Genomic DNA, 15,008 nt, shown 5'->3' with positions numbered 1-15,008 from the left:
AACACTGAAGATAGGAACCGGGGGAATTTACATGAATCTGTCTTTAAAGGATATAAGAATTTTGTTTTGCAGCGATTAATGTTTCTGTTCTTTTGTTCGCTGGGACTTCTTATTTACTTCTGATTTGTGGGGGTCCGAAGGAGTCTCTGCCAAAAGTGCATATATTATTGAGTCTGTTCCACATCCTAAACCAAGATTTATATAAAACCGTGAAATACCACACATTACGACCTTTCCCACAGGAAGGGGGAAAAATGGTTTCATAACATCACTACACACACACACACACACACACACACACTCCAAGTTTCAGTAATGATTCTATCTCCACAATTCACAGTCTAATGTATTTTTTAAAGAAGTGAGTGGGGGTGAAGGGCTATAAACAGTTCCCAAGCTATGATTTTTTTAAGTGCTTTTTTTTTTTTTTTTTTTTTTTTTTTTTTTTTTTTTTTTTTGCTTGCAAAGGTGAGAAGACAGAAATCTGCCACTGGAAGCTTATTGTCATCCAAGGACTGTTTTGGCCACTTGCCATTTGCAAGGTGGGATATTAGGGGTAGGCGAAGAGGCAGAATATGGACTCAGCTTTCATCTATAAACAGGGGTCACTAAACAAGGAACATTTCATTTTTGCCCTTAAATTCATAGGAGCTAGGAAGTCTGCTTGCCACTGGAGGGTGGCTCTGGTTGGGCAGCTCCTAGGGCTGTGAGGTGGTAGGAGGGAGAATCATCATATACTGTTATAGAGGCTGGAAGAGAGGCTCAGGAAATTCTCTGCACTCCTGGTGAGAAAACTGAGGTCTTGGAGATATAAGGGTCCTGACCAGGACATCCCCACCAAGAACCAGAACTGGACTCCAGAAGTTTCAACCAAGGAGGGCTCACCCTCCTGGAAGCCAGCTAGAACCCTGGGTTCTCTTTCACTCTGGACCAGCAGAGTACCCCAGCCTCTCTCCATACTCTTTTGCTCTATGTTTCATACTCCCTCTCTTGAGTCCTTCCGTGTTTTAAGGAGACTGACCTTGCTCTTTTACAACCATGTCTGGGAGCAAGAATAGTCCTTTATCAAAAATACTGGACTTACTGGAATGCAGAAAGAAACATATCAGTGACATATAGCAATAGAAGCAGCTGGACTAGTTTATACGGGGGGAGGGGGGTAATTAATAAAAGTTAATGATAGGATTAAAGCTGATAGCCAGCCTAGCCAAATAGAGGAGACAGCTTCCCAGCCGGCTTTATTTAATTAGCAGCAATTAATACGGTTTCTGCTAATATCCTTTTGGCCTCTCAGTGACTTGTTCACAGTGAAAGAGAATGGAGATGGAGCTCAGGAACACTTACAAGCACCCAGGGCATTTTGCTCTGACGACAAGAGAGATTGCAAATTCATTTAAGCAAATGTTCATAAACAAGTGACAGGCACACTCTGAGGCAGCATTGGTGGAAACAATGGTGAAACTGACAAATATTCTTTGCTTAGGAGAAGAGCACTTTTCTTTTTTAAGCAAGGAAATGCTTTAGCAGAGAGGGGGGAAAGACAGGAGGCTTAGAAAGAATGAACGAGAAAGAAAGAAAGAAAGAAAGAAAGAAAGAAAGAAAGAAAAATAATTTCAGACTCCAGCAGAAGCACATACAGCAACCCTTGCAAACACATCAGCCCTACACATATTGAAGATTTGTACACGTAATGCTTCAGACCACTGATTTGCTATTTTCTTAATTCCCGCTCTTCTTTTTCCATATGAATCAAACAGTCTTTTGTCCTTCAGGGTTTGATTTGATCGCTACTGTTCACATTTCACTTTTGTATTTTCCTCTTCCTATACCATTACTCATTGAGTGCCCTGTGAAATTACAATCGTACATTTTCAACTCAGCAACCCATTTGCAGTGCAAAAATAGGGTCTAAATAATGGCTGAATTAGCCCTACTGGACAGTTTCAGATGTAACACTCTGTAATAATTATATTGCAGGCTGGATTAGGATGCTATTATCATAATCTGGACGTTTACAATTATCTGTAATTTGCAAAGATGCGCCAGGTCTTGATTACAGCAGTTTTTTTTTTTTTTTGTATCACGCTAACCATCACTAAACAGTGACAGTAATAACAGCTAATTTTGCTGGCAATATAAGAGGTGCTGGGGTGTGCAAACAATTTCACACCTGGATGTGCTCACTCAACCAAGAATATAGAGAAAGAGCTTCTGCCCTGAGACTCAGACAAATATTCTCCTCTGCTTCTGTTCAGTATAGATTTCTAGACCCCGATCATTGCTTAAGAGATATTCACTGGTGGTAAGTTTTTATTTCTTCCATACTTCAAGGCACAGTTCATATTTCTATTCTCACACTTTCCAAGCTATATGTATTGCTGTTGTGATTTATTTTAGACTGCAACTTTGCTTTATTAGATTTTTCAATTCTGATCTTTTTTCCCCCTTTAACAGTAAAAGTGTTGTCGTTCTGGTGAGTAAAAGGATTCGGGTGAGAACGGGATCCTTAAGAACTCTTGTGTCTTTTTTTCTTTCTGTGCTGTTGATGTATTTGGTGCAGCTTGTGACTGGAGACTGAGAAAGAGACCAGGTTTCTATAAGGTGTGGAGGGAGCCGACTGGAGATTCCGAGCTAAGATCTATTTGAAAATTGTTATTCAAAGCTAGTCATACGCGAATTTAAGGTCTTTACATTTGACGATGATTTTCAGTTTTGGAGCGTCGGGAGAGCAAAGGGAGCTCGCCACAATGCTCCTTTGGTATCACAGATATGCAGACATTAGCAACGGCAGGTGTAGTCTGAATCTCTAGACTGTATAGCCCCCTCGACATTTTCCTCCACTTGGGAGAAAGTTTCCGGAATAACTGGCCTCTGAAACCCTTCAGGGCTGCTTTGCAAGGCCTTTGCCTCAAGCTGATGGGGGAAGGGGGGGAGGAGAGGGGGAGGGGCGGGATGCGGTTCTTACAGCTATTGCCTGCGGGGCCCAAACGCTGCGACCTTGGGGTTGGAGGGGCACGATTGGCTGAGACGCAGAACCGAGCTGTGGAGCTAAGGAACCAGTCCGATTTAGGAACGCACCAAGGAAGACTCTAACCAGAAGCGGTGCTGTTCTATCTATAGATGACGCTGTTTCCTGACCCAGTAGAGATTTGGAAGCAGCTACAGATGTTAAGTGCAGGAGCCTGAGACGTCTTCGTTTCCCTCACCCCTGTACAGAAAGGCCTTTCTCCGGCGGCGGGGACCTTTGGGCTAAATTGTGTCAAAAGATAATGAGATGCTTATTGGCGCCGGGGAGACATTTCCCCCTTCACCCGCACCCCCGCAGCTATTGTTCTCTCGTTCTTTTTTTACCTGGAAAATATGGTCAGAACGAGGCTCTAGAACACCAACTCCGCGGAAGTTTGAGCGTGGGGAGGCGTAGTAGGCGCCGCGACGGGGCGATGCCTTTTACCCACCACGCCCCTCCCACCAATTTCTCTCTCTCTCTCTCTCTCTCTCTCTCTCTCTCTCATCGGTTTACTATGGGGTCAACACTTACTAAGAGCGAAAATATTAACCCTTCATGTTCAAAGGACCCAGAGGAAGCCCAGTTCCAAGGACAGTTCTTGGGATGACCTCTTTGCAGAATTTCTTGATAATTAAACTCATGTTAAGAGATAGAGAGGTCGTTACAGGCGCATCATGACAACACCTTCAACGTGTTAAAATGCATTTGCTAGGTTTCAGAATTCCATGCACTCACAGTGGTTTGGCATGCGTCTGGTAGATTTTTTTTTTTTTAAGAAAAATTAGTGTTGGTTTCGATGTATGGTAGCTTTTTCTCTAACGTAATTTGAATAATTCAGCAAAGCCCCACTACCAGCTGTACTTCTGCAGCCTCTTCCATTCTTTTCAGCATTATAATTTTGGTTAATTTTCAATTTTAGGTCCTACGTCTCTGCAATTTGTGTATGAATAACAGAATAATTTCCCTCTTTTGTTTCGCCTTTCCTGTTCCTGAATCTAAATAAAGATGGCTTTTTAGTATTAAAAGTGGAAGAAAATTACAGGTAATTATCTTTGACGGTAAAAACGCTGTAATCAGCGGGCTACATGAAAAATTACTCTAATTATGGCTGCATTTAAGAGAATGGAAAAAAACCTTCTTGTGGATAAAAACCTTAAATTGTCCCCAATGTCTGCTTCAAATTGGATGGCACTGCAGCTGGAGGCTTTGTTCAGAATTGATCCTGGGGAGCTACGAACCCAAAGTTTCACAGTAGGAAGGGGGAAAAAAGAAAAGAAAACATTTTTCCTAATGTAACAATGCGAATGCTAGAAAATGACAAGACTGATCGGTTTTAAACCATTCTGAGACTGACTGAGCGTGGAAGTTGCTCAACAAAAAAAGGAACGGGTATATTGGTAAGTAGTCTTTGCTTTGTGTCTAATTATAGTGACTGTCCTTTTGCACGACTGTATGTCGCTGTCATTATATGGAGCACTCTGAGTATCTCTATTGACTTCTGATAAATGGCTCAGTGGTTTCAAGGTTCATAATTTGAAGGATGCCCAGGTCTGTAGCCATTAATTCTCGCAGTATGGGGCTTCCTGCTTGTATGACGAAAGGGCTTTTCATTTTCATTATTTCTGTGCTTTCCACAAGATCGGAAGGATGTATTTCATCCAGGATCATGCATTTTCCTACCTAGCTAGCTTGCAAAGGGTGTAAACATTAAGTAGTTATAATTGTGCATTTACTTTGTTTTTTTTCTTGTATTCTTTCCTCTTGTTTTAAAAAAAATTGCTTCCAAACAAAGACAAATACAGCTGTATTATTTTGACTGAGGAAAGGAAAAGGAGAACACTCAGTTTCAGCACTAGAAACTATTGGATGTCTAGAAGTTAACCTGGGGATAGATCACTCTAATGTTTTAAAAAATAGATAAATGTGTAGAAAATGTAATAAAAATATAATATATAAAGAAAGCTGAGAAAACATCCATGTTTAATGTTAAAGTACTTAAGACAAAGGCTGGTGCTGCAAACTGACATCTTTGCAGGCACTTGATGTTTATATATAGGGCTTCCCATATTAGGAAATAGGAGTTCTTTTAAGAGTGATAGAAAATATACTGGGAGGGACGAGGAGGGGGTGGTGAGATGGAGGCACACAGAGAAATATACAGGACACTCCCAGCGTTTTGTGGCTTTTACTCCATATATGAAAGAAGACAAAACCATACAAAGTATATGTACAACTAAAATTCAACAATATATACAGAAATGTTTCTCAATATAAACGTCCCTATTAGCTTAGTGAATGCCACCAATTCACCTAGTAAAGGTATCAAAGCAATAGAATGGTGATTTTGGTTGTTTCCTCTGTCTTTCCTGATTCCAGTTCAGGGTTTGGGGGTGGGGTGGGGAAAGAGTGGTTTTGTTTTGTTTTTTTTGTTTTTTTTTTTTTAAACATCATCATTCTTGCTCATTGCATTTTGATAAAACATGCAGCGTTCCCTTTGTGGCAATGTTCTAATCTTACAGCCGATTTTTCCTTTTTCTTTAAAGAAGGGCTGTTAGGTAAAGGTTTTTTCTTTTTCTTTTCTTTCTCTTTTCTTTTTCTTGTTTTGTTTTGTTTTGTTTTGTCAGTCTGGGATTGGTAAATAAAAATGCAGGAGCCCGAAATGCTTCTTTTTCATCATGTAATGTCTTAAGCTCATTAAACAAGTAAAAACGCTGCCATGTTTGCGCAGATTCTTCTGGTGGGGGAAAATGTCTGTTAAAAAAAAGTCGTTTTGATGGATATTCCCAAAGAGAAGAGGAGGCTCAGAGCCTGGATCCCAAAGGGTAAGGGAAAATGTCCTTGCAGTGAGGAGTTTCAGGAGCACTGGCATAGAAACCAGTTTCTCTCTCTCTCACTCACTCTCTCTCTCTCTCTCTAAGATGCAAAATCAGTTACTGAGGCTGCTCAAGGGAAAAAGCAGATGAGAAAAAGAAAGGGAAAAAGAAAAGGAGGGAAGGAAAGGAAGGGAAGGAGGAGAGAGGGGGAGAGAGAGCGAGAGGGCGAGCAAGCGCCCAGACTGTCTTGCCACACAGAAGAGTTCTCCCGAGCCTGCTCCTTCGGCTGGGTTTGGCAGATGCAAGCAGGTCCTGGATCCTCCTTGCCTTGTTCAGACGTTTCCCTAGGGTATCAATTTCCCTCAGACAACTCACATCATCTGTGGTCTCTGCATCGTGTCCTGGTGTGGAGAGGAGTACCAATGCGAATAGCCGGGCATGTAGCTGTTGGGGGGCATACTGACGCCCTTGGCTGAGGCAGAAACGTCCCACACTGGAGGCAGTGCCGGCGAGCGCGGTGACAGGGCCGCTGAGCCCGGGAGGGGGTCGCTCTCGTGCGGGTTACTGCCCTGCTTCAGCAATTTCTTAAACTTAGAGCGTTTGTTCTGAAACCATATCTTCACCTGGAAAGAAAGGCAGCAGCGATCATTAGGCTCAGCGAAACACCGAACCAGTGCCTCTATTCCAGGGTTTGGAAGCAATACCCCCATCCCCAAAAAACGGAACAAACGAAACTGCAAACGCCAGGTCTCCGCCTTCCTCCACCGCTTTCTAGCCTCCTCTCTCTCACCCCGCCCCTGTCTACCAGGTATCTTGTCTGGATACCTAACGTTGTTGTGCTAAGCTCTTCAGTGGGATGCAAGTCTAGGTTTAAAACAGCAGCATAAATAAGAATAAAATAAGAATGAAGGCGAATGAGATAGTCAGGTTCAAAGTTTAAAGAAGGATTTTTAAAACAGAGAACTTTTCAGATTAAAGCCACACTTCCTCTGATAGTCTGTTTCGTATTTACTAATGCCCAAACCTGACATTTCTATGCATGTACAGTGAGCAAATGACTATGAACAGAGAAAAACCTGTACATTTATAACCAAATGCCTTGAATATACCTATGCATATATTGCATGTGCATGAAGCATCTTTCTCCTGAAGTAAATCTATCCTCATAATCCTGTAGGGAATAGGGATGGTACCTCCCTGGTTCCCTACTTTGTATGTTGTTTAGTCAAATTGTGGTCAACAATCATCACATGGTTGTTAGTGCGGTCACTAAAAGTCAAAGGACTCCTGAAAGTTAAATGTGAATCAGAAATCTGGGATGGAAGCATATCTAAGCTACTTGGTTTGAAGAAGGAAATTCTATGGTGCCACTTCTTTCACCTTTAAAATTCCTTAGCCATAGGAATCTTATCTGCTTTACCAAGAGTAATACAGGTTACTGAGTTGCAGGAACCCCCAAAATTTTTGGTGGCAATATGGCAAGAGAAAGCAGGCTGAATTGAAAAGAAGAGCTTCGGGGACATCTGTTCTAAGGCAGCACACAATCACTCACCAGCTAGAGTCTCCTATACCCTGGAGTCCCCTTGCTGAAGATCACCCACCTCACATGAGGCCTACCACCCCATGCAGCTAAGTTAATTGACAAGGACAAAAACCACAGGTGATTGCAGCCTGGCTTTATGAACAGGGTCCTAATATACCTACTTAAGCCCCTTCCTGTGAAGTCTAAAATGCCCCATATGTCTTTCAAATTAGTAGGACAGGAGAACTTCAGCAACTGTACTTAACTGAGGCTTCACCTGCTGTAATTTGGTGAGCATTCCTCTTTGATCTTCAACTCTGCCATTGCTCGCAAGCCCTGTACTCCAGGAAGGCACCTCACCAGCCTGCACCAGTCAGTCACCCAGTATGATTTAACCATTGAGCTTAAGGGCAATCTTCAGAAAAACCCACCTCACCTATCCTAGGATGGATAGTTTGCACTTTGGTTCCTTTAGTAAATCCTGTTGGAGCCTATACATATCTGGTCCTCCCCCTCACCCCAATTTCATAACTATGCCAGTGAGTTGAAATCCTTATTAAGTCCCATGACCACACAAACAGATCCTTAAGAAACATAGCTCTCATTCTGCCTCCTGGCCTGAACATCTTTTTCTCCTACATGCTTTTTCTCTTTCGTGTCGTTCTGCTCTGGAATAGGACTCGATTAATTTATGAGTTTGGTCACCAAAGGACACTAGGCTGGGGTGGGGTCGCCGAGGGTTGGGAGGATGTGCAAATCCAATCCAGCATTAAATACCAGGTCATTTATTCCAAACTGTTGTCCCGGAAAGTGTGTAATGGAGCAAAGGCATTTGTCATTAAGCTCTTTCCATCCTTAGTTGACTAGGCCAAGAATTCCTCCTGATGTGCTCCCTGCCCGATCTGTAAGCAGGATCAGCATTTCAGGGATACTTGGGCTTCTCGGGAATTACCTGTGTTTGTGTCAGTCCTAAGGAAGCTGCCAGTTCAGCTCTCTCGGGAAGGGCCAGGTACTGAGTTTGCTGAAAGCGGTGGTTTAAAGCCTGGAGCTGCAGGCTGGAATAAATGGTCCGAGGCTTCCGAATCTTTTTCCCTTTTCCATTGAACCTGATTTCCCCGTTTTCAATCACTGTGGTTTTTTGTTGATCTGCAAGCAAAAAATACAGAGGAGCAGTCACCCGTGAGGCCACTGCTGCAGCCTTCCTGAGCTTGGCCTGGACTGCGCCGGGTCTTCCCAAAGCCCCAAAAGGATTTCTTCGAAGCGTCCCCACGCCACCCTGACCTCTCCGGGTTCACAGTGCCCGGGTACTTCCTGTGGGTGCGAAAGCTTCTGGCCGACCCTGACTCTGGCCCTAATAACGTGGGGCGGGGGGGGGGGGGGGCTGGACCGCGGGAGCGCTCTCGACCCTGGGGCAAACAGCCTCGCTCTGCCGCAGCGGAGGCGGCGCCGACCGCTCTCTAGGGCGCGCGGCGCTGCGGGGCGGCTGCTCTCGCCACGAAGCGGGGGCCCTCGGCCTGGCGTTACAGTGCCTTAAGCTGTGCTTGAGCCACCCTGATGTTTATGCGGCCAGTTGACTTGATGTCACTAGCTCCGAGCCCGGTGCATCAAGACCCTCGTCGAGTCCGACATTATTCTGCTGAGAGGGACCGAATCGAATCCCCAAACAAAACACAACCAGCCGCTCTGACCAGCTCCCCAACGGGCTGAGCATCGCACGGCAACTTTGAACCCCTCGGGGGGGCTGAGCACCGTCCGCCCGAGGCCCTCTGCTTCACCTCTCGGAACAAAGGAGCAGCCAACGTTGTATCGAAAACCCAGAGGGAGGGGGCCTGGGCAAGGGTGGGGGGTGGAGGACATCTAAAAGCCCGCCGGAAAGAGCCCAACTGTCACCAGTTTAACCAGAGCTAGAGGCAGCGTCAGCTTCCCTTCGGGTCACCGAAGCTCACCGGGCGCCACCCGCAAAGTAGGCCACTGGCTGTCCAGATCGGGTTGGGGAGCAAAACACGCTCCCCAGTTCCGGCTCAGAAATGTCCCCAGTCTTGCCAAACGCCGGTCACAGACCGGAGGGGAGGAGGGAGGCAAAGGGCGCACAGACCCAGCGAGCTGGAGCGCGCAGTGCGGACCAACTCGTAGAGCGAAGCCAGCGCGGAGCCGGAGGCGCGGCTCGAGAGGCGCACCGGAGACCAGGGAGCCAGGCGGGCCGCGCCGCAAGGAAGCCGAGGGTCCGCGGCGGCGAGAAGGGGCCGGGCTGGGCGAGGCCGGCAGGCAGGCGCCAGGCGAGCGGGCGCGCACGAGGCCTGGCCGGGGGCGCGCCGGGCCGCCTGGGGGAGGGGGCCGGCGGAGGCCCGGGCGTTGAGGAAGTGAGCGGGGCGGGCGGGGTGGGGGGCAGCCGGGAGGCGGGAGGCGGGAGAAGAGAGCTGCCCCAGCGGCCTCTCACCTGTGTCGTCCCCTCGCGTCTGGGCGGCCGCGCTGCTGTTGTGGTAGGACTGGAGGTAAGGGCTGTGCTGCGAGTGGCTCATGTAGGGGTAGGCGGCGAGCGAGCGGTGGTTGTAGGAGTTGCCGCCGCCCGACGCGTAGGGCGAGCCGTGGTGGTGGTGCTGGTGGTGGTGGTGGTGCGAGCCGGCCGCCGCCGCCGCCGCCGCCGCCGAGTGCAGGCAGTGCAGAGGGTAGTGCGCGCCTGCCATGGCCGGGGAGCTCTGCTGCGAGTGCGGCTGTGGCGGCGGCGGCGGCGGCGGCTGCTGTTGCTGCTGCTGCTGCTGCTGCTGCTGCTGTTGCTGCTGCTGTTGTTGCCCGAACTCCATGAAGGCGGATTTGGACGAGTCCTGGCCTTCCAAGCCGTCAGCCATCGTAGTCATGGTCATCATCAAAACTTTGGGGGCTGGAGAAAGCCTTCTCCCGGGTTTCCTCCACCCTCCCCCCACTTGGCTCGCGCCGCTCTCCCCTCTGCAGCCACCTTAGCTCTTGGGATTCTTGCAAAAAAATAAATAAATAAATAAAAAATTAAAAAAAAAACAAGAGGGGGTGGAGGTGGTTCTCCCTCTCCCTCGCTCTTCTCTAATATATATATTTTTTAATATAAAGAGATATAGTGAGCAGGGCCTTGTTAACTCAAAGGGAGGAGGAAGGGGGAGGGATGGGAGAGGAGAGGGGGGAGGGGGGAATCTGCTCTCCCCCCCTTCTTTCCCCCCTTGGATTTTTTGGGGGCTGGTGCAGTTTAAGGCAGAGATTTTAAGGTGGATTCTGCGAAAGTTGCGCGTCTGCTTTCAGACTTGATGCAGACGCCACGAGTCGAATGGTTTGTCTCCAAAGGGCAGCGCCTCCCCATTGGTCAGTCGCCCCCTGACGTCACAGGCGCACGGCTTCTACTGGTGTGTGCGCCGCTCGCCGAGTTCTTCGCCTACCTTCGGCAACTCCAATCCCAGCCCGGAGCTGCAGCCGGGGGCCGCGCGGCTCCGCGCTCAGTGCTGCCGGGGAGGGAGGTGCCTCGGCCGGGCCGGCCGCCGACGCCTCCCGGAGCAGCTCGCGCCCCCAAACCCGGAGCCTCAGTTCCCCGTACCGCAGACCTGGAACAGCCTGGCTGGAAGCCGCTCCCTCTCACTCCCCTTGCACCCCAGCAGGCTGCCTGTTCTCAGAAGCAGTGCCCTCTGCATTTAAAGCAAGGTCCCCTCCCTTGACCTCCTCTCCACAACCCCCTCCCCCAGTCCCACTATAGTCCCGGGGGAGCGCCCCGTCACCGTGTATTCTTCTAGACGTACTTTATTGAAACCACAGAGGAAAGAAGACCCCCACACCTGGGCACCACCCCTTGGTTCGGGGGGAGGGAGTGTAAAGAAAAAGAAAAATCAGACCCTGTTTTGGCGAGGTTCCTGCCGTTTCAGGCCGTAGTTCCTATGTATTGAACAAGAAAGGGGGAACTTCCCCCCCCCCCCAAGAACGCGCAGTCTGTTCTGAAAGCGAATCGTTGGAGGACTGACAGTAATGCATTTTTTCCTATTGAAAACAGAAGCTACTGTAATGCTTTCAAATATATGCAAATGATACATGCGGTTAGTGGTTTGGCAAAATCTTGATTACAATATAAACTACCCAAGTAAAAGTGCCTTCGTCCTAAATTTGTCTCTCGATTACAATTCCAATTGATTTTATTTTATTGTCAACATTGTTAATGATAAAAATAGAGTCGTTTTACAGTTATTTTTACTTTCTGGAAGGAGGCAATTAGAGTTCTAATCAGGAATACACAAAAATCTCCCATGATTAACTGCAGTACTTTGTTCAAATTGCTGCTATAAAATTCAGAACAATTTGCCTGTAATGATTATGGACTGGGTTTATTTTGGGAGGTGGAATAAAAGTGGATATAGCATAAATTATCCTCTAATTATACACCAGTGTCGCCTCAATTATCCTCTTATCAAAATGGTTGTCTAACTGCCGCATTTAGTTTCAATTCTCTCCTTTTTTTCTATAAAAAGAACTTCATACCTTGTTATTATTAATCCATTTATTATTTGCAAGGGGATTTATATCCGCACATCCAGGTGGTAGAACCACTTCTCTTTCAAAGATGGACTGGGGAAAGACATTAAGTTCGGAGCAGCCCAGGGCTGTGGATCTAGCCTTTCTCCGTCTAGTCTCCAGACCTACTCAGATCCAGGCAGCTGAGGAGAGACAGCGGAATCCCGGAGCGAGGCTCAGGCCCGGCCACCAGGTAGGAGAGCCGGACTGGGGACCAGGCGCTGAGGAGGGCAGGCCGGGCAGCGCCAGGAGTCGGGTCCCGGAACTGCGGGGAGGCGAAGGAAGTCTGCATTGTCAGTGGATCGGGACTGGGTGGGCAAGACATGCAGACCCCATGGGCTCGGCGCCAGCGTTCAATCTGCGACTAGACCCAGCCAGCGAGCCTTTGACCACACGGAGAAGTGTACAATCTAACATCTCCAGCTCAACATGTGTAGGAACGAGTCTGGGTCTTTAGGAAGACGCCTGGGGACTTCTTTGCACCCTATTGGCTTGGACCCCTAAGGAACCCGAGAAATTGACAATTTAGCGGTACCGCTGGCCCCGGTAACTCCTGGAAAGGTGGCTGCAGCAGTAGCAGCTTGGACTGTATTGACATACTGTGCGCACCTCTGCAGCATCGGCTTATGCTAATTGATTTACCCAGCGCCCTGCCCGGGGTCTCCAGGAGTCGCCAGGCTAGTTTGCCTTTTTCTTTCCTTCCTTCCTCCATTTTATCACATAACCTGAAGTTCGCTGCCCGTGGGCTTTCTCCAGGGTTCTCAGGACAGCAGCATTTACTGTCCTCTCCCCTCCCTTCCCCAGCCCGCCGCGCTTAACTTCTTGAGGCTCGGGAGCCGGTTCAGTAACTCTGAATTCATTTTTAAGTGGATTGCCTTGTTCCCCTTCTTTTAACAAGAGGTGCACTTTAACACGCGAACCAGTAACCCGATCCACGCGTTTACAAATCGGCAGTGAATTAAAACAACAACAAAAAAACCTTCCAGGAAAATGAAAGGTGGGCCAGGGAAGGGGGAGATGTGTGTAGGGTGTGTATATGGGGGGAGCAAACGGGAGGTCAGAAAAAGAAAAGCCCCCCCCCCCCCTTCCCTGGAGGGCTCTCTGTGCACCCGGGCTTCGCGCCGGGCTTGTTTGTGATGTCCTCAAAGCCAGCAGGTAGATGTGGCAATTTTATTGCTTTATACCCTGCAGCTTGCTGTTAACACGGTGAAGGCGTTTCTTCCCCACATACCCCCCCCTCCCCCCCACAACCGCGTGCATGTCTATGTTTCTCTTTATGCTCGCAGGTGCACCTATTTCCTCGCTGGCTTCCCCAACTCTGGCCGCACCCGGAACGGGTCGGGTCTTGGCGGGCCCCGAGAAGGTCCCCGCACTGAACACCAGATCCAGGGCTCAGCAGCCTCTATTCAAAGGGTTTCCCCCGCTTGTTAATTCCTGAGGAAGCTTGGAGAGCTAGAATTGTCCGGGTTGAAGCTGCAGGGCTCTCATCCCACCCCCATTAGAGGATAAAACCACAGCACTGTGTTCCAGAGGAGCAAGTGTGCAGTTACACCGAAGTAGCAGTTGTTGCCAGTGGTAAAGGTCCTGCTGAGAACCACATTGAGCCCAGTCAGTCAAGGGCTGGAGAGCGGAGCGAGCGATGGGTCTCTCCGCCTGGGTTGAGGTCTCGGTGCGACTGTACTGGATTGAATGCTACACTGCTTGAGCTTCCGGCTTTGCGGGCACTCCGGAACAGCTAGCCAGAGAGCTAGTCTGGCCCCACACAGTGCGCCAAGGTGGCGCTCAGCGAGTGGCCGCCACGTGTGGCCTCTGCCACCAGCAGCCTAGGCTGGAGGAGTTCGCTGCGCAGTGGCTGTCTGCCGAAGGGGCCGCTCCCTGCGGTCGCTTCTCTCCGACCGAACCCGGCATCTCGGCTGCCGAGTCCTTCGCGCGTCGTGGGCGGTGGTAATGCGCCTAGGCAAGTCAGCCCTCGTTTGTTCCAGTCCAACGCGCACCTCCGGCCCTTCTGAGAGGCACGAACTCTTGGATTCTTCAGGGCCTCGCAGCAAAGGCGCACGTCTCAGGGCCTCCAGGCCCCAGCGCTCGGCAGGCCGCCCGCCGGGCGCTGGCTCCTACTTCTTTGTCTTGCCCGCCGGGGAACCCTGGCCAGTTCGTGGGGGTGGGAGGAGGACGGCAGGCGAGTCCCGCTCAGTCTTTATCATTCAAAATAGAAGTGAAGCCGGCAGTCGGAGTAGGAGGCCAAAGGCTCTTTTAGATCCTGCAGTAGGCGAGGGTCATATTCACTAAGAAGTTACAGAAGGCAGACTTTGAGGCCTATATTGCTTTTTTTGCTTTTTAAGGTGTCGAGGTTTGGGGACTTATATCCCAGCTGTCAACGTTATTTAGAGAAAAAATAACGATTGTCAATATAAGACCGCGTGGGTCGAGCCCAAGGCCACGGGTGGGAGGTATGGGATCTTTGGGACAGAGAATCCCCTGTTGTTTTAACTGTAGAGGGATGCTAGCACACTCCCTTTGGGTGCTGACGAGGGTTTGCAGCCTCTGCACCCTGGAGAAGTGCATTCAACCCAGGGCAGGCCCTTGGTTGGGTCTGGTTGCTAAGTTGGGCTCAGTTATCACGTTAATTCTAAGGAAATTAGACCTCAACAAATAGCCTTTGAATTCAAAGAAATAACTCGGTATTGATTTACATAGCCATGCTAAGAACCTCCTTCTCAAGAGGAGACCTTGGTGGAAAAAATTCCTGCTAGTCTTTCCTTCATTCAATGTAAACTTCTGTTTGTGTACTTGTGTAGGGAAAGGGTGCTTGATGTCCTGGAAACCCAGGCACTCTTTTCCCCTCCCCCAACACATACACCTGGGGAAGCTTGGGAGTGGAACAAGAGAGCTGCCTCTTTCCCTTTCTTAGCCCAAGTCAGTGATGGTATGTTCAGGGGCAGGCAAAAGTATCTGACTAGGCAAGGAAGCACTGAGACTGTGGCATTATTTCCTTTAGTTATAAAACATAATGCCCATATTAGCACCCTACCCTCCCAGGCCCACCCAAACCCTCTCAGGATCCCCAAAGCTCCACATGCAGAAGGAGGCTCACTAAAGTCTGGAAACATCTCCCTCATCTCTCCAGTTCAGGGTCCCAAGAACAGGTAGC

General features: G+C 48.8%; 1 protein-coding gene across 1 annotated transcript; it reads right to left on the bottom strand.

Moving 5' to 3' along the window:
- Positions 1–5,618: 5,618 nt before the first annotated feature.
- Positions 5,619–10,291, bottom strand: DLX6 (distal-less homeobox 6). The gene is made up of 3 exons (XM_047841818.1): positions 9,780–10,291; positions 8,295–8,488; positions 5,619–6,443 (listed from the first exon to the last, which is right to left on the bottom strand). The coding sequence occupies exons 1-3, from the start codon at positions 10,204–10,206 to the stop codon at positions 6,192–6,194; spliced, it is 873 nt and encodes a 290-aa protein (XP_047697774.1). The 5' UTR covers positions 10,207–10,291; the 3' UTR covers positions 5,619–6,191.
- Between the last annotated feature and the right edge of the window lie 4,717 nt (positions 10,292–15,008).

The sequence above is a fragment of the Prionailurus viverrinus genome, chromosome A2 (assembly GCF_022837055.1).
Source record: "Prionailurus viverrinus isolate Anna chromosome A2, UM_Priviv_1.0, whole genome shotgun sequence".
Lineage (NCBI taxonomy): Eukaryota > Metazoa > Chordata > Mammalia > Carnivora > Felidae > Prionailurus > Prionailurus viverrinus.
This window is presented reverse-complemented; position numbering and strand designations above follow the sequence as displayed.

Bases quoted from the DNA above. Each gene is read 5' to 3' on its own strand.
- DLX6 (XM_047841818.1), bottom strand. From the start codon at position 10,206: ATGATGACCATGACTACGATGGCTGACGGCTTGGAAGGCCAGGACTCG. The intron at 8,489-9,779 runs GTGAGAGGCCGC...TTTTGCTTGCAG, and splicing joins GACGCGAGGGGACGACACAG to ATCAACAAAAAACCACAGTG. The intron at 6,444-8,294 runs GTAATTCCCGAG...CTTTCTTTCCAG, and splicing joins TAGGACTGACACAAACACAG to GTGAAGATATGGTTTCAGAA.